The following is a 19,267-nucleotide window of genomic DNA, read 5'->3' as shown; positions in this document are numbered from 1 at the left end:
AACATTTGACCCTTGAACAATGTGGGGGTTAGGTGTGGTCCCACTCCCGGTGGTTGAAAATCCAAGTATAACTTTGACTACCCCAAAACATAACTAGTAACAGCCTAGTTTTGGCAGAAGCCTTATCATTAACTTAAACAATTAACACATATTTGTATGTTAAATGTATTATATATATACTGTATTCCTACAGTCAAGTAAGCTAGAGAGGAGAAAATGTTATTAAGAAAATCATAAGGAAGAGAAAATGCATTTACTATACTGTACTATATCAGAAAAAAAAAAATCTGTATGTAAGTGGACCCATGCAGTCCAAACCTGTGTTGTCCAAGGGTCAATTGTATTCAGTAATTTCTGTTTTCCAGTGTATAAAGTATAAAATAAATGTCCTAAAATAATACACTTCTAAAAACATCAGATCTTCTGATTTGCTTTTTGGAGGGCTGGAAAGGTATTTATTAACTTATTTATTTACCTACTTACTGATTCATTCATTCATTTACTTATTATAGCCAATGACACCTTCACTCTCGCTGGGCAGCGACCAAGTTCAGTACCTCATTCTCCAAGAATTCTTCCCCCCAAGTCTCTCGGTATTGAGCGAATCCATTTCAGAAAGTCATCCGTCAATGAACAGTTTGCGGAGACCAGGCAGTCCAGGTGAGAAATCCCATCTTCAGGGAGGCAGATGCCTCACAGCCGTGAGACCTTTCCTCCGAAATAGTCAACCCTTTGGGGCATTACGCTTTTATCCTTTCAGAAGGGGTTATCCTGCAAAACCAAAGCATAGAAACTCACCCCGTTATTTGTTGTTGACAACAAGCACATTTCTAAGAGTTCTTTTCAAAGCATTTGGCACTTTCCTATATTTTAAAGTCTGTTGGATTTATGTTAGGTTCCAGGGGCATTACTTATAATCTGGATTTGGATATAACGTCTGAAGTTCCATTTCAAAACCCATACTCTCAGGAAGTGGACATTAAATACCACGCTATCAGTGTGAGTGACAGAAATGACTTCCACTCTTTCCAAAGGAAATGAGACTTTCACTCATTTTGAATCTGTAACATAGATAATGTGACTTTTCTTCTCGAATATCTCAGATAAATATTATCCAGGCAATAACACCAGTATTTTAAAAAGATGACAGACCAGGGATTCTCAGAATTTGGCTGCATGGATCAATACTACTTAAAAAAAAAAAAAGGGGGGGGGCCAAGATAAATTACCAAATGTTTACTCTGCCTAATCAGAATGTTCACATAAATAATACCACGATTTCATTGAAAAAAAGACATGTAAATATCAAAAATACAGCTATTGTCATAATAATAATAATAAAATGAAGTTAACATTTATTGAATGCTTACTATATGTCAGACACTGTTCAAAGTATTTTAATACGTATTAATGAATTTAACCTGTAGTGTGAGAACTGTCATTACCATTTACAGGTAAGTACACTGAGGACCAGAAAGCTTGAATAACCTCTTGGGTTCCTGTAAATGTTGGAATCAGGATTTGAACCTATGTAGCCTGACTCCAAAGCCTATGGAGTGATTTTAACCAATATGTCACACTGCATCTCAGTGAAGGGGGAAATTAGTCTTAAAATAACGGAAGATTATTTAGATTAAATAATTCTTCACTTAGGAAAATAGCACCATGCTGTATTTCTCCTTTGTCAAAGACCATATCAGGCCCAGCTGTTAGATTAGCCTTTAGAACTGTTGCCTAAACGATAGAAATCCAAGTGTCTAGAGCTGTGCCAGCCAGTGCAATTAAAAGTAAATAAAATTAAAAATTCACTTCTGAGTCATGCTAGCCACATTTCAAGTGCTAGTGGGTGCACATGTGGGCTAATGGCTATAATATTGGCATAGATATAGCGTATTTCCTTCGTTGGACAGCCCTGGACAAATGTATTTATTATATCAGGGGAAACAAAGCTATTGAAGCAAAAGGAAGACCTATGACCAGAAATCATTATCTTCAAAATTACTATACCTACTTCCTTAATAGCTTAAGATGGGTTTAGTCATTGATCCCGCAATTTCACTTAGAGGAATTTTTCCTGTTGTATTAATTAACTACAGGATACTCACCCCGGTACTGTTGACGCTAGTGACAAATTGAAAACAACCCAAATGCTCAGCTAGTGAGTTGTTCAAATGATTTATAAATCCTTACAGTAGAATGCTCTACTGTCATTAAAATAACATTGTGGATTAATAGTAACCAACACAAAACATTAGATACAGTTTTTTTAATGTGAGTTTTGAAAGAGAGTGTAGAGTAAGATCGTATTTTGTTGTTGTTAAAACTGTAAATACCTATAAGTATGGTTAGTGAAAAATATCTGAAAATAGTCAGTGTTGACTGGCTGTCTCTGAGGTTTCTGATGATAGATATTTAAGTTTTTCTTTTTAACCTGTACTTTTCAAAATTTTCTGCGGTGAACTTGACATGCTTTTGTGATAACTAAAAATGTAATCAGAGTCACCTTTCAATAAAGAATGAACTTTAGATTGTGTTCTCACTGTGCTGTGTAGCCAACAAAGTGATTTAAAGATGTTACCTTCTAATCCACGACCTGCAGACAAAAACCCACTGGCTGGGTTCATCCTGCAACTTATTTTTATATGGCCCACGAGCTCAGAATGGTTTTTACATTTTTAAGTAGTTGGAGGGGAAGTCAAAAGCAGTAGTATTTTTTTTTTAAGATTTTATTTATTTATTTGACAGATGGAGATCACAAGTAGGCAGAGAGGCAGGCAGAGAGAGAGGGGGAAGCAGGCTCCCTGCTGAGCAGAGAGCCCGATGTGGGGCTCGATCCCAGGACCCTGGGATCATGACCTGAGCCGAAGGCAGAGGCTTTAACCCACTGAGCCACCCAGGCACCCCCAAAAGCAGTAGTATTGCGGGACATGAAAATTATACGATATTTGACTTTCGGTGTCCACAGTCAAGCCCTTTTGGCTCACAGCCATCCCCATTCATGTACACGTTGTCTACACTGCTTTTGTCCCTCAGGGGCACAAGAGAGTGGTCAGGACAGGGACATCTGGCCTGCAAGGCCAAAAATATTTACTCTTAGACTCTTACAGAAAAAGGCTTTGCTGCCCTTGCTCTAGTTGCTTTCAATCCCTTCTATTCAGTACATTCTTCTTTTTTTAAAAAAAGGTTTTGTTTTATTTTTTCCTTCATCCTTATGACTAGAGAGATCCCTTGTGTTTCCCCCCAAACTCACCCAGGACATACAAGGATACTAAACCACAAAGACACCCTGCCCCGTTTTCTTCAGTGCTCCTTTCCTTCAGCTTCCACTAAGTTTCAGACTGGCTGTTGACGAGTTGGCCAGAGATGCTAGGAGGCTCATCATCTCCCACGTTCTTCCCATCACAGGGAAATGCTGTCGACCCACAGCAGCCCTTACAAAACCCTGGAGCGGCGGCCCCCCGGCGGACGGAGCATGCCCACCACTCCCGTTCTGACCCGAAATGCCTACAGCAGCAGCCACTTGGAGTAAGAGCGCTTCGTTCCAGTGACTTTGACACTGTTGATTTTGCTTTACTTTGTTGGTTTTGCTCTGCTTTGTTTTGCGTTTTAATCATTTTAAGGGACTCAATGCAGCGGGACTGCGTTACAGATCCACATTTTCTACTTAACGGTTCAGTGACACTGGCAAAGAAAATGTACTGAAAAATAGGCTTTGTGCGGGTAGATAGGAGATTTTTTTGTGCGTGTGCCTTAGTTTTCGCAGCCAGACATCGCTGTTTGTTATTCGGTGGCGAGGATGAGGATAATGACACAAGCCAACACTTTGAAGCGTTTAGGGAAGGTTTCGCTAGCTCTTTTATAAGCCTGATATTTTCAAAAAAATTTTTAAAGGTTTTATTTATTTATTTCTCAGAGAGAGAGAGAGAACGCAAGCAGGGTGAGTGGCAGGCAGAGGGAGAAGCAGGCTCCCCACTTAGCAGGGAGCCCAGTGTGGGGCTCGATCCCAGGACCCTGGGATCATGACCTGAGCCAAAGGCAGACACTTTACTGACTGAGCCCCGCAGGTGCCCCATATGCCTGATATTATTCAGTACACATGACAAGCCAAACTGCAGATCTCAGATCCTGTTTTACCTCCTTGTTTTAGAGATGAGGATTAAGAGAGGTTCAGTGTCTTACCCAAGACTCCCCCCAGATAAGTCTGCTGTCAGAGCCAGGCTCTCCCCCGAGCAGTGCTCCCTCTGCCCTAGTCTGTGTCTCCTTCACTCCTGTTGGAAGAGAGGAACCTCCAAAGACGCTTGGGCTTTTTTTTTTTTTTTAGGCTTTGATGCAGCTTGCGCATCATCTGTTCTCTTTCCCGCTCTTGAGTAAGGCTTTGGATCACACAGTGTTTAGAACCTGGTTCTCTTCTCCTTCCAACGATGACACAGTGCACCTGTGTGGAAGCCAATGGGTTATATGAAAAATGTGTCCTCTCGTGCAGTCAGCTTTGGAAACCTTGAGTCTTACTGTAGTTCAGGGTGATGAAATCCTTTACCGCCATGATCATGTGTTTCATTTCAGTCCGTCCTTTCTTTCTTCCTCTGTTACAAACTGGCCTCTCTCCTCCCACAGACCCGAATCTTCAGCCCAGCACTGCCGCCAGCGCAGTGGAAGCCTCGAGTCTCAGTCCCACCTGCTGTCTGAGATGGACAGCGATAAGCCATTTTTCTCCCTCTCCAAATCCCAAAGAAGCAGTAGTACGGAAATCCTGGACGACGGGTCCTCCTACACCAGCCAGTCAAGCACGGAGTATTACTGCGTGACGCCCGTCGCCGGCCCCTATTACACTACCCAGACTCTGGACACTCGTGCCAGGGGCCGGAGAAGGTCCAAGAAACAGAATGTTTCGACTTCAAATTCAGGAAGCATGCCCAACCTAGCACAAAAGGATAGTTTGAGGAATGGCGTCTACACAAAGAGTCAGGAGCAACCTTCTTCTAGTTACTATATTGCTGGGTACACACCCTATGCGGAGTGTGATCTTTATTACAGCGGCGGCTACGTCTATGAGAACGACACGGAGGGACAGTACAGCGTCAATCCTTCCTACCGTTCGTCGGCCCACTATGGATACGAGCGCCAGCGGGACTACAGCAGATCCTTTCATGAGGATGAGGTCGACCATGTGCCCCATAACCCATATGCAACTCTCCGGCTGCCTAGGAAGGCTGCTGCCAAGTCGGAGCACATCACCAAAAACATCCATAAGGCCTTAGTTGCAGAGCACCTGCGTGGCTGGTACCAGCGGGCCTCTGGACAAAAGGACCAAGGGCACAGCCCACAGACTAGCTTTGACTCAGACAGGGGATCGCAGAGGTGCTTGGGGTTTGCAGGGCTGCAAGTACCCTGTTCTCCCAGCAGCCGAACATCCTCCTACTCTTCCGGTAAGAACGCTGCGGACGCTCTTGGTCCCTGCATCGAATTTACCTCCTCTCCCCTGCCCATGCTGCCCCCAAACCACTCCCCTCAGGGAATCACAGGACCAGTCCCCAAGGTTGTGACCCTGGTACCATTCCGTGGGGCCATAGTAAGAATCGCCAACTTAAAAATAGTTCTTCTTTTCGTCTTTCCAAAGAACATAGTCCGCGGTGCTCGCTTCGGCAGCCCATACACTAAAAGTAGAACACAGTCCACGGGAGTCCACTGTAGCAATTGGTAGATTCCGATGCAACAAGCGTTCATTGAGCACCTACTCTCTCCTGCCCTGAGTGAGGGGCTTTCAAATAGCGTATCTTTTCCACATGTCATAAAAGTGTGCAGGTCCCTGATGTCTCACTTGTTCAAAAAGTAGAGTAAACACATCAGGTAAACAGAAAACATTAGGACTATGGATCCTTCCCTGTTCACCACCAGGAACTTGATCCTCTAAGAGCAGTTGGTTTTGAAAGTTCGGATGGCCATGTGAGGCTCCTAATAATTCTGATGGGAGCCAGCAATTTGTAAGCCCTCTTTCTGGTACTGTTCTGCGTGCTTCTAGTACCTTGACTCAATTCAGTAAGTTGTCATATATACTCTACGTTAGGGTTGATGTAAGGGATTTTCAAAGATAATTTTGGTTAGAGAGGTTCCCTCACACACAGACTTTGGCCCCTCACTCCACTAAAATCCATGGCAGACTTACTGTTTACCCCTCACCAAGTACAGAAATAAGAGGAAAGAGGAGTGTTTGCCTCGGGTTTCATTGATTCAGCAAACAAGCAGGCATATCCTGGATGCTGAGGAGCCAATGTTGACCTTGAGGAGTTTCTGGCCTTGAGGAGCGCACAGTCTAGTCAGCAGCCAGAGGAATGTATACACATTAAGCAATTTTTAGGCTCTAAAATGAATGAGTTCTTGAACTACGTGAAAACCTGAAGTCATGTGTTCTTCCCCTCTTTCAGGCATGACCCCTTTAGTAAGACACAGCACAGGGACTCCCAAATCATTGCATAAGAGTCGATGAAGACTGTGCCTTTAAAAATTTCCCAAGTTTGTTGACCAGAGGCATTGCCATGGAGATTTCTGTTTGGGTTTACAGTCTCTTCTTTTGTGGAGGACTTTGGACTTCCACTACAACTTTCCCATTTATTACCACATCAAATATATGAAAAGGCTCCTCCTCCTGGTTAGTTATGGCTCTTATCTAGGGAACACCTTTCTTCCCCCTCCAAGTTCAGGGCACAGCATGAGACTCTTTCAGAAAACAAACATTGAGAGGGTGTTAGAAGGAACCAACAAGGAGGGCTAAGATGCATATGGACGGTCATGAGGGCATAGGGCTGTGGTGACGCCATCTTAAGGAGGGAGGCTGGCGAGGAGCAGGTGTATACCTCGGAAACCACAGTGTTACTGGTGGTTGACCCAGGGTCTGGGGCAAAGGTGAGAAAGGACTTAGTGCTTCCTGAGTCACACTCAGGAGGGGCCTGGCGGGTAGCTGGAGAATTTGGCCCCACAGACCAAAAGGCATTCCACATTAAAGAATTAAAGGGATGGAATTAGAGCTCCTCGAGAAAATTCCCTTTCGGCATTTTCCTCATTCCTGTCAACATTTCATAGCTACGAAAATGTACGACAACAGGCATGCGCCAGGGAGCGTTTCCTGTTATCTGCCAAAGTAGTCGGGGGTTTTGTAGTCCTTGCAACCGTCTAAAGACTCTCTTGGTGACTCCGTTTTGGTGGTAGTGACAGCCACCATCGCTGGGCAGCTTCCCCTGGGCCACACCGCATGCTCGGTGCCTAACTGCCCCATCCCATCTAACGTGTGCCACCGATTGTGAGCGCTGTTGTTAGGTCTGTTATCGCTGTCCTCATCTAGCTGTGAAGGCGGTTCTGTTTAGAGAGTGGAAATGACCCTGGCCAAGCCCCAGAGCTCGTAAGTGCTTGAGTGGGAATTCCCTCCCAGCTCTGACACCTTAACCACCAAGCTTCACAGCCTCTGACTCAGAGTTATGAAACATTCTTAGAAACTCAAAGTGAGGGAATTACATCTTTGAGTCAAAAACCCCATGGCATCCGGGGCCACAGATGAGTTTTGAAAGGCGTCTGCCGTGCACTGGTCACGAGGGCTTTGTGGGTGTGAGAGAGAAGAGGAGGAAGGTGGCCGCCAAGAACAGGAAATGGAGGGTGACCAGAAGCATCCATGAGCGGTGCTGGGCTTGGACCGGCTTGGCGTTGTGGTCACCTGCATCCCGGGCATGGAGCAGAACTGGTTTTAGAGAGAGGACAACAAACACTCCATGATGAGACATTCACTGGGCTTTGGTCCCAAACTGTGCCCTTGTCTTGTTCTAGTTCCTGCCTGTACTACCTCTACTCTCTCCCCTTTCCACCACACACACTTACTTTTAAGGGAAAAATTATGCGTTGATCCTGGTAGCAGCTGGTTGCCTTGGGCCAAGGAACAAGTCATGTCCCAGCAGGTCAACTTGTGGAGTGCTTTTCCTCCAAAGGCCTCTGAGAAACTCAAACTGGTCATCTTATCTTTACAAATAAAGCCTTATCTGTCCAGCCACCCTAGCCAGAATGGAGAGACTCTCTCCATATATGAGAATGTTTTTTCGACTTGTCTTGCAGGTTATTTTTTACAGCCTGCCTTTCAATTAACGTTATTCCCTTTAATAACATCAATAGTTGTCATTTGGGGGTGTTTACTCTATACCAGCCACAGTGCTAAACATTCTCCTACATAACCTTATTTAATCCTGTTAACATCCCTATATGGGGTATATTTGCATTATTATCCCCACTTTACAGGTAAAGAAACTGGGACTTAAAGAGAATAAACTATTTGCCCAAGGTCACATGGCCAGTGACTAAACTGGAATAAGATAAAACATTGGCTTTTATCTGCACATGGGTGATTATAATGTACATCTAAGTGGCCTAAATAGTCTTTGCTTTGAATATCCGCACTAATTTTGTCTCTTTCCCTTTTTATTCCTAGTATCTTCTACAAATGCTTCTGGGAACTGGAGGACCCAGATAGCAGTAGGGCTATCCGACTACGAGACCCCGGCACATTCTTCCTACACCAGCTGCTATGGCAACATCTATAATCCTTTGCCCTCTCCAGGCAGGTGAGAAAGCAATGCTCCAAAATTCTAGTAGCCTCTTCCTGGTCAAATAATTGAGGAATTCTATTCTATTTTATGAAAACTCAAAGATCACCAGACTATAGCCTACGGGCCAAAAGCAGCTGCCACCTGTTTTTGTAAATTAAGTTTTATTGGAAAACGGCCATGTTTATTCATGTACATTTTATCTGTGGCTGTTTGTGTACTGTGAGGGCAGAGTGGAGTAGCGACAGAGCCCTCATGGCCAACAAAGCCAAAAACATCTGGCCTTTTAAGAAAAGGTTTGTTGCCGCCTCATCTAGAATGTTGAAATTTGACTTCGTTCCATAGTCTTCAGTAAGGTCTTAAATTCTGTATCTGATGGGTTTTTTTTGAATTGCAGTACTTTAAATGGGATTACTGATATACCCATTTAAGACTCTCCTGGAACCTTGGAGAAAAAATACCTCTGCTCTACTCCAGAAAAGGCTGTTCACATCAACATTCCTCGTAGACAGTTGGTGGGCTTGATTTCAGTGAACATTTGCTACAGACACAGCCAGCTGTCCTGTTTGTAATTGTGGTTCTTTGTAAACATCGGGAGGAAACATACAAGAACAGTTTGTTAAAATGTGATTTTTAAAAAAGAGGGCTAACTCCGCATTACACGTTTTTCACTTATTTGTAGATGCAGGAATTAAGTTTGAAGAGATCTTTTCTCCCTGTCACTTTTCACAGAATATAATGCACACCCATCATGCTGAGAAATAGGGCATTTTGTTTTGCTTTGTTTTTAAAGGGCTTTTTTTTTTTTTTAAAGATTTTATTTATGTATGACAGACGGAGATCACACGTAGGCAGAGAGGCAGGCAGAGAGAAAGAGAGGAAGGGAAGCCGGCTCCCCGCTGATGCGATGCCGGGCTCGACCCCAGGACCCTGGGATCATGACCTGAGCCAAAGGCAGAGGCTTCAACCCACTGAGCCACCCAGGTGCCCCAGGCATTTTGTTTTTATATAATTTTGCTCTAGGTCAAATTGCTTCAGGCATAGGGAGACTTTCACAGACAATAACTTGTCAAAGTGTCTATCCTGGTGAATTTGAGAGGTTAATTTCTTTTCTTTTTTTTACTTCAATTTTTTATTTCGATTCTAGTTGGTTAACCTGTATGGTAAAATTGGTTTCAGGAGTAGAAACCAGTGACCCATCACTTACGTACATCACCCAGTGCTCATCACAACAAGTGACCTCCTTAATCCCTATCTCCCGTCTAGCCCGCCCCCCACCCACCTCCCCCCATCAACCCTCAGTTTGTTCTCTATAATCAAGAGTCTCATATGGTTTGCCTCCCTCCCTCTCTCTGTCTCTTTTATTCTTTTCCCTTCCACTGTGTTCATCTGTTTTGTTTCTTAAATTCCACACATGAGTGAAATCGTAATTTCTTAATAAAGTACTCCGTGTTACAAACGATTTGGAGGTATTCAATCCCCTAAACCTTATTTTTCTTCTCCTTGTTCATGGAGAGTTTTTCTTGGCTTGAACCATTAGGCCAATTGTCTCAACTCAACAAAGGGTATGCTCAAAATAGAATTTTAGTGAAAATATACCTCAGGGGACTTCAGATAGCTTGGGTTTCTGTAAATAATGCTGCAAATGAGTTAGGAGCAAAAACTAAAATGTCTTTGGCCCAAAACTGGAGCTGCACTTTTTCAAGCCAGTTCTCATCATTCTGTATGATTCATCTGCAAATAGTTTCCCCCATTTGTAATAGTTCGACTTTCCTTTTCACGGACTGCGTGAGAAACAGTACCAAAGCACATAAGACAGTTTGAAAATCTTTAACACCACTTTCACTGGACTCAGGAAGTAGTAAACATTTTTAGAGAAAATCTGTTTTTACCAAGTATGCCTGTCTATCTCAGAGAGCCAGCCCAAGATGGCTTGACATGGAGTCTGGTGTCGAGGGTGGAGGGTAATCTACAGGAAATTAGAAACTATTTAAAGATCCCTATTGTGTGTGCTCACATGCACATCGTATGAGCTCATTGTGGAAAAATTAGAAAAATAAAAAGGGATAAATAAGTAGGAAATCTTCTGCCATCTAGAGATGGTAGCCATTAGCATTTTGACACATTCCTCCATTTTCCAGTATCCCTTTTTACATGTTCATAATGACCATGACCTTAATGATAACTTTATGTTCAGTTGTACACCTGTCATTGTCTATGTACTTCTGCATTCCAATTTTATACTTCATATCACAATATAAACATGTTCCCATATTTTTTTAAAACTCTTTAAACCTTATTTTATGTTTTCCACATGACATTACACTCAGTAAATCTACCATACTTCACTTAACAGTTCCCATGTTTTGAATTTGAATGGTTCTTAGATTTTCTCATTTTTTTATTGTAATGTTGCTGTTAATGTCTTTGGGTAAATATGTGTCTGAATTCCAGATTATTGCCTTAGGATACATTCTAGTGAGTAGAAATAATGGATTAAATTGAAAAGTGTATTTTTTTTAAGCCCTTGCTTTCCAGAAAGATTTGCCAATTTACCCTCCCAGCAACAGAGGTATGGGTGTGCTTGTCTCCATCTATTTGCCTATTAAGGATTATATATATTTTTATATATATATATATATATATATATATATATATATATATCTCAGAGCGACCAATTTAACTTGACTTACTAACAAAGCAAGTATCACAACAGCCATCCATTTTTAGAGATTTGCTGTAAAATTGTTATTTTTGAATAAAATATAATTTTTTAAAAGAAGAAATTGGGTTTCAAGATAAAGATAAAAAAAGAAAAACTTTAGCTCTGCCCTGAAGTTAAAGATTTAAATAATTTTTAAACAAAGCAAGTACATAGTATTTCAAGATCCTCTCCCACAGAGTGTTTGGCTCTTAACATTGACAGAAAGCTACACATTTTTACCAATAGAAATTTATTTCCAAGTATGCTATGGCATAATTGTCAGTGGCAGAGACTTTCTAAAATCATAAATGGCAACATCTCTTATGCTCCCTAGAATATAATACAGTCAGATTCTTGGCTCTATGCTGCAAGTGTGTTTTCAAATAACACTTTCCCCCCCTTGGCTTCCTGTTTTCCATTTCCCATCCTCTTCCTAATCTAACTCTCCCTCTACTAGGCAACACCGAGGGCTTCTGTCGCAGAGAATGGTTGTGTCTCCCGAAATGAGATCAGTTTTCAGTTCTCTTTTGCTCAGTGTAGCCAGCTGTAGTAAGTAGAGCCCTCAGTGCGATCGTCTCCATCTTGCCCTGGTAGCAGGAGTCTGCCTTGTTCTGCCTGGTGTGTGAAGCTGTGGAAATCCGACTTTGTGTTTAGAGTAGAGGAAAACACTGAATACCTGATTTCATGTAGTATTCCTCTCCTCAGCTCTCCTCCCGGTGACTAAAGAAATTTACAATGAAAAGAAACCTACTAACTCTCTAACCTGTTCTAAGTGACTGCTGCAGGAATGAGGTCTTGCTTATTGGAATGGTTTGTGTGACAGGATGCCTTCCTTTGGCTATGCCATCCAAGTATGCCTATGGTTTTTGTATGCGATGTTATTTCCCATTTATGCTCGGCCCATGGACCCTAGGGATGTAAGGTTTGTCCCTGGGTGCCCTGCCTGCCACTAAATATATTCCTTTGTCCCTGAGGAAAGCATATCTAGTATATTCCCTTAATGTGAAGAAAATTTAAAATGTGGCTGTCAAAAATACTTTTTAAAAAGTTAAAAAGACGACTTTCACACAGAGAGGAAATGGGCATGTGTCAAAGATTTCTTTAACTCATTAATGAGAGAACTAACAGAATGGGAAAGCTGCTTCCCAGAGAATTCAAAAGACTGAATTCAACCCAATGAAAGATAAGATGTTGGAATAAGATTACTAAATAAGATTAAAAAACCAGTTAATGACCTACAGGGCAATAAAACTATAACCATAATCTTTTTATGGTAGACCAAAGTTATCTGTACTACTTCCCAACAAAAAAGAAAGAAAAAAAAATACGAGTTAACCTGTAACTTACCACAATCTGGATCCTAATCCGTGGTTAAAAATAAGTGAGACAAAGGAATATCTCCCTAGAGAATCAAATACACCTTGCATGGGCCTTTTTGACAATGCGCCAATAGGACAAGGAAAGAACACGCCATCATCCTTTGCCTTGACAGTGCTTTCTACTAATTCTTTGAGTAGAGTCCTCTTTCTAATCTGGTAATAAAAATGACCACAAGTAATAACTCTCCTGGTTTCCTTTACTAGACAGTACCCAGAGATCAGCACAGAGGGAAGCCGGTCAGAGGACAGCCTGGAGAGCAGGGAGCAGAGGCTGTTCTGGCATGAAGATTCAAAGCCTGGAACATTAGTCTGAACTGCCGTCGGACCTCTTGGCCAAGCGCTGCGTCCTCACACTAGTGTGCCTTGCAAAATGTGTTGTCTTCCTAGAAAGCTGTTCGGCTCTAGAAAGCTAAAGGCATCCGAGGTCCAAGAGAGGACTTACTGGCCCTGGAAGGGAGTCCCCCACGGAGGCTGAGCCTGCCTGCACCGGGTCCCTGAACGACTTGCCTTCCCCCCTCGGGGCACTCACCCAACAGAGCCAGGTGGAACTGTGGCCAAGGGAAGACTCAGCCTCGATCGGTAGCAAGCACTTTTTAAGGGACTAAAAGTTGTTGAAGGCAAACCGCAAAACTGTGACCAGTGCGTTCAGGGTCTCCAGTAGGAAGGAAGGACGGGAAATTGCAGAGCACAATTCAGAATGATGAGAAAAGGGAAAGCAGAAGCTCCTTAGTCATTACTCACCTTCAGAAAGTTTGGGTTTGTGAGCCGGCGAGGAATCACTTGCTCTCTCTACCCGCATCTGAACCATTTAGACCGTATTGGAAAATTACTTGAAGAGAAGCTGGATTCTCATGAAGTTCGGAATGAGTTGTAAATGTTTCTAGGATATTATAAAGAGTGATGGTTTTCATAAGCCCCGTAAAATGGGTTCTGGAGAGACTTATTGCTGTAGCATCCTGTAATATAACTTTATGGTAGCAGATTGGGAAAAACAAAGCAGCCCACTGAATAATTGACAAACTCTGCTTGGAGAATGTTCTAAGGTACAATATTATTGGGTCCCTTTTTTCTTTCTGTACCAGTGGCCTGATGGGTTATATTATTCAGGCTGGTGACTCTCCCATTTGGCTGCCATTGGAAATGGCAGACCTGTTATGGAAAGTTTTCTAATCCAGAGTTTGAAAAAGTACTTTAAGGTAATACAGAAAGAACCCAAAACAAAATGAAATGAAAAAAAAAAAAAAGCCACAGCATTGTTGATGAATTGCGTGCCTTAAAATGGTGAACATTAGAAAAGTAAGTGTATTGTCCAGATTCCGCGGGGTGGGGTGGGTGTTCTAAGTCACCAAATGACAAAAACAAGATTAGTCATTAAAAAAAACAAAAACAGAAAAAAAACTCCAAGCTGCAGTAGATTTAATTATGAGGCTAAAACTACCTCATACTTTACTCCGAAGAACTAATTAGCTATGGTTTATTGTAGTGTGTTTTTTACAAAAACAAAAGACAAAACAAAACAAAACAAAAAACAAATATTTCCGTATTCTAGATTGCTCTTTTTTGTCATCTTCACTCTGCTTCAATATTCCATAAAAGGTGCTCCCTTCCCCCCTTTTATACAGGTTTCATGTTCATATTGTGAATAGAGAAGTTTCTGAACAACTTTTTTGGAACATTTTCTATCTATATTCCAAAGCATGTAATATATACATAAAGATGATTTGTTAAACTGGTCCTTAGTCATTTGTATCATTAAATATGAAGTTTGGGGGAAAAATTTGGAACAAACAAGAAGACATGCAAAAAAAATAAGTTATTCCTTTTTGCATATTTGTATAGCCTTCTAGAAACAGAAATACCCTTTTGCATATTCTTTTACTGTTCTGACTTTTTAAGACCTATTATTTTTTTTACATAGGTCAATAAAAACTGAAGGTGTGCTACTGAAAATGTTTACGTCTTCTTCCATTACATTCAGGGTTCAAAGCAGTTTAAAGTGCTCTACGTCAAGTAATCATGTTGGACAAGATGGCAGATTTTCAGTTATTAGTATTATGATATTCTATTGATGCCAAAATGCACATTTTTTTCATATTTACATCTTTGAAATCAGGATACATCTTTTGATGGATGGCATGCTCTCAATGAATTGGCAGTGTTTTTTTCTTTCTTAGTGCTCCATAAAATAATGCTGTGTCTCACAATAAAGTTGTCTTAGAATTGATGAAATACGGTAGTTTATTGCCTCACTGAGGATGACAGATGTGGATTTTTAGGCTTCCTAATCTCACGAATGTTGTTTATTTGTAACAAGTCATTCATCCTAGTTTTGCCGACTGCCAACCAGGTCTTTTAAATTCAAGAAAATGTTTCATCTGACATCTATTTATCCTGCACAATGGGGACAAGGGAACGGGAAATGAAATGTAGGAAGACCTTCATATTTCTCTGCAAGTATCTCAGATGGAAATAACCTTCTGTTCAAGAAAGGGGATGCTCAGAATTACAAATACACTTCAAAAGAGCACATGGAACTTGGCTCCCAAATGGTTAAAAAAAAAGATACAGAAATGGAGTGGCCCTGCTGTATGATTTTTTTCCCCCTATCTTTTTATGAAAACCTCTCTCCAGCACCTTTGGTATGTTTATTAATAACCAAAACATGGCAGAGGTAAATTATTCAACATAACCCATCGATCTGTTTTCTTATTACAAGGTGTCATATCTTCCTGGTAAAAATTTTACATGCAAAAAAAAATTTTTTTTAATTCAAACACACAGCAGATACATAACATAAGAATATTACTGTGCCCTGGGAGCCTAATGTGACCAGATGTAAGGATTGGTCATTTATTTTCTGTTAGTTCACATTTTCTCCTATGCATATAGTAGTGTTTTTAAAACAGCGTATTACAAGGACAGTTTACAACTTGTTTTTTTCACCTCGTGTAGCTTTGACCTCTCTGTATCAATATATATGGATCTACCTCATAAAGATGTATATTTTACAAGGTGGATTTTTTTTTTAATTGCCTCACCTTTCTACTGTTCATATTTTTTCTATATTTCAGAAAATTCTTCAAAATTCTTTCTTGTACTCATAGAAGCTTAACGTTACAAGTAATAAAGATTCCAGAATTGTTTCAAACTGTTAGTTTGGCCTGTTCTTAGGAACAAAGGTTCAGACTGAAGAGTTCCTTCAAATCTTAGTGCTTCAAAGCATTTGGAAGTGGAGTAATGACTTGGTGCAGGACAGTAGAAAAGTTGAGATGATTTTCTAGAGTAATTTCCAAAGGATCAAATGGTAAAAGACAAGTTTTTTTAAAATGTTCAACTATTGTGGCCTCTAGTTCTGTGAAGACAAAAATAAATTGCCAAGGAAAACATGTTAATTTAAAAAATGAACTCCTAGGGAAGTGGAAAAAACAAATAGATACAAAGATATACATTCCTGCTCATTATTAGATTTATCGGACATAAAACTACTCTGTCGAGTCATAATCACAGATCCTAAACACTTTCTGAACTGAACTTCGATTTACGTTCCGCTAACAGTTTCTTAACTCCCCGTGTTCCTCACTTAAGTTAACACACGGCGTTCTGTTAGTTTCAGGTGTACAATCCATTGATCCAACAATTCCACGTACGACTCAGGGCTCACGGTCGCAGGGGCGTCTGGACCACCCTCTGCGTACCGCGAACCTGGAGCTCTGCACAGGAGGTTCCCATCCGCGCGTTAGTAAGGCAAGTCGTTCATCATGCCCTGTGACCTCACAAGACGTGGAGATACAGTTCATCTCCAAAGAGAAAAATCTGTTTAACACAGAAACGGAGCCCAGCAGGGATGCAAGACTTAACCCACCTTCTTCCAACTTTCTGCTCAAGCCCTTTGCCTCTCGCGTTCTTCATGTCTTCCACTCCAGTCCAGTCCCCTCCTCTGGGTCCTCATCGGACTCTCCTGCCTCCTCTCCACCCCACATCCTTGTGCCATCCCAGAAAAGCAAGAAACTGAGTTGGCATTCATAGATTTCTGGGCCAGTGTGTGCCAAGCTGGTGTGAAGTGCTGTGTGTAGGAGCTGCTCTAATCCCCACCACGGCAGCAGCGCAGGGACTTGATGTTGTCTTCATGTTACTGGAGCTGTTTTGGGAAGGGCAAGTCATTTGTCAGAAGTCATGTGGCTCTTGGGAGAAAAGCAGGAAATAGATTTTGATTTGTCCAACACCAAATCCTAAATTAATTGCACTCTTGTTCCAAGAACAATTTATCTACAGTCAGGGTAGCAAACAAGATTTTTAGAAAAAATTCATTTAGGGGCACCTGGGTGGTTCAGTTGATTAAGCAACTGACTCTGAGTTTCAGCTCAGGTCCTGATCTCAGGATGCTGGAATCAAGCCCTGCGTCGGGCTCCATCCACACTTAGTGTCAGGGTCTGCTTGGGACGTTCTCTCCAGCCCTCCCCATGTGCTATCTCTCAAATAAATCTTGAAAAAACAAAACAAAAAAAAACGTGTGTGTGTGTGTGCGTGCGTGCGTGCGTGTGTGTGTGTGTGTGTGTGTGTGTAATGAAATTGAATGAATATATGCTAAGCTCAGCTGTCCTTGCCTTTTTTTTTTTCTTCCTATTACCAGTGGCAAAAAGGCAGAGGCAGGCCTCAGGCTGAATATGGGTGAAGATAACCCTTATCTGGGTTCCTACCTAGCCCTGCAGCCTGGCAGGCAGCATTATATATTGCTATGTGAGCTCATCAGTGGACCAAGTACATTTGTTCACTTCTTTTCAAGTCAATAAAATGTCTCACACCAGTGAATATACTTGTTACAATCACAGATAACCACAATGAGCTAAATATTGATCAGTAGCACTGAAAATATCTAACGATCTTTCTCCAGCTCTGATGGTTCAGGGCAGTATGATAATATGAGGTTTATATGCTCTGCTATCATGACCCTGAGAAGTCCTCTCAGAATTGACCTCTATCAGATGTATGTGCCTGGGGGGCTTTCCCTCTTGATTGTCCTTGGAAAGAGTGAATCTGGGATTAATCTATTAGAATCCGAGCCCAGTGCCAGAAAAATCCTTCTAATACTTCCAACCTTTTCTACCCTTGATGCCTCATTGAGTCTATCTCCCCTGCAAAAGAAAATAGGAACTATGCATCAAAATTTGTTTTTGCAATACCTAGCTGATTAGTAACATCAACACACACACAAACATGTTTTCTCCTTTTTCTTTTGCTTTTGAATATCAGCAGTCTTGACAAGAGTGGTGATTGGGACCAAGGGAATGGGGGTGGGAGCTGACCTAACTGCTGAGTTTTAAATAATGATCTCTTCTTAAATGCTTGTTATACTTAAGAAATGTCCAAGGATTAAAAGTTCTGTGATTTCCAGTTACGCTGTACCAGCAGCTATGGGGCATTTAGAAATGTGAATGTGTTGCTGTATTTTAGAATCCCTCAATGATTTGGAAATACTACTGGTGTATAGGGTCCAGGGACGTTAACCAGATATTAGGCATGGGATGGTCCCACGCAACAAATAGTTGTTCTACCCAAACTGCCCAAAGTGACCCCACTGAGAAACCCTGGGGGTCTTACTAGGAAAACATGTTAAATCCAGTTGTATGGGTGCTGCCTTCCTGCGTTTAAAGCAGAGATTTCTCAGTTCCGAAGAGAAGAAAGGGAAAAGTAAAGGAGATGATTGTTTCCTGAGGATGGGGGAGAGATTGTATGTGAGCTGAAAAGGCATATATCCAACAAATATTAGAACACCAACTAGGGTCACAGGCAGTGAAGACAGAATGTTTACCTGAAGCATTCTAGGCAGTGAAGATAGAATGTTTACCTGAAGCTGGCTGTCCAATCAATGAGGGAGAAACAGAAGGGACCAATGTTATGTTTAGAAGCATCATTAGTCTTGTGAAAGCCAAGCCTGGTGAGAAAAGAAAGGATGGAGATGATAGCCTAGGTTGCGGGGACACAATGGGGCCTTTGGGGAGGTGACGCTTCATCCAAGGCTTGGGCAGGAAGAGAAGGTCCGGTTAAGCAAGAAGGAAAAAGAGCTCTCCCACGGTTAGGAGAATGTCACCACAGGGGCTCCTGGGTGGCTCAGTGGGAAAAGCGTCTGACTCTTGATTTCAGCTCGGGTCATGATCTTACAGGTCATGAGGTCAAATCCTGCATCAGGCTCTGCACTAGCCATGGAGCCTGATTAAGATTCTGTCCCTCTCTCTCTCTCTCATCCTCTCCTTCTGTCCCTCCCTCTCTTAAAAAGAAAAGAGAGAGAATGTTACCATGGCATCACCAAAACCCTAAAGCTAGAAGCAACTTAGCCAGTTTCAGAAACTAAAAGAATAGAAGGACATATTATTCCCGGATGGAAGAAATATAGGTAATTATATTGGGAAAAAAAAAAAAAAAAAAAAAAGCTGCCAGGCCACCTGGGTGGCTCAGATGGTTAAGCATCCAACTCTTGGTTTGGGCTCTGGCCCTGATCTCAGTGTTGTGGGATTGAGGCCAGCATGGGGATCCACACTCAGCGCACAGTAAGCTTGTCCCCCTCCCCTGCCGGCCCTTGCCCCCACCACTCAAATAAATAAGTAAAA

General features: G+C 41.8%; 1 protein-coding gene across 6 annotated transcripts in view; it reads left to right on the top strand.

The window, feature by feature from the left end:
• The window catches only part of FRMD4B (FERM domain containing 4B), a 323,555-nt gene extending 309,649 nt beyond the window's left edge, over positions 1-13,906 (top strand). For all 6 annotated transcript variants that reach the window (XM_032324873.1, XM_032324848.1, XM_032324885.1 and 3 more), the window contains 5 exons: positions 513-660; positions 3,406-3,525; positions 4,615-5,426; positions 8,465-8,597; positions 12,867-13,906. In XM_032324873.1, the coding sequence (XP_032180764.1) occupies positions 513-660; positions 3,406-3,525; positions 4,615-5,426; positions 8,465-8,597; positions 12,867-12,975 (1,322 nt within the window). In that variant the 3' untranslated portion in view covers positions 12,976-13,906. The remainder of the gene's footprint in view (positions 1-512; positions 661-3,405; positions 3,526-4,614; positions 5,427-8,464; positions 8,598-12,866) is intronic.
• The last annotated feature ends 5,361 nt before the right edge of the window (positions 13,907-19,267 follow it).

This window comes from Mustela erminea, chromosome 1, assembly GCF_009829155.1.
Source record: "Mustela erminea isolate mMusErm1 chromosome 1, mMusErm1.Pri, whole genome shotgun sequence".
Taxonomy (NCBI): domain Eukaryota; kingdom Metazoa; phylum Chordata; class Mammalia; order Carnivora; family Mustelidae; genus Mustela; species Mustela erminea.
This window is presented reverse-complemented; position numbering and strand designations above follow the sequence as displayed.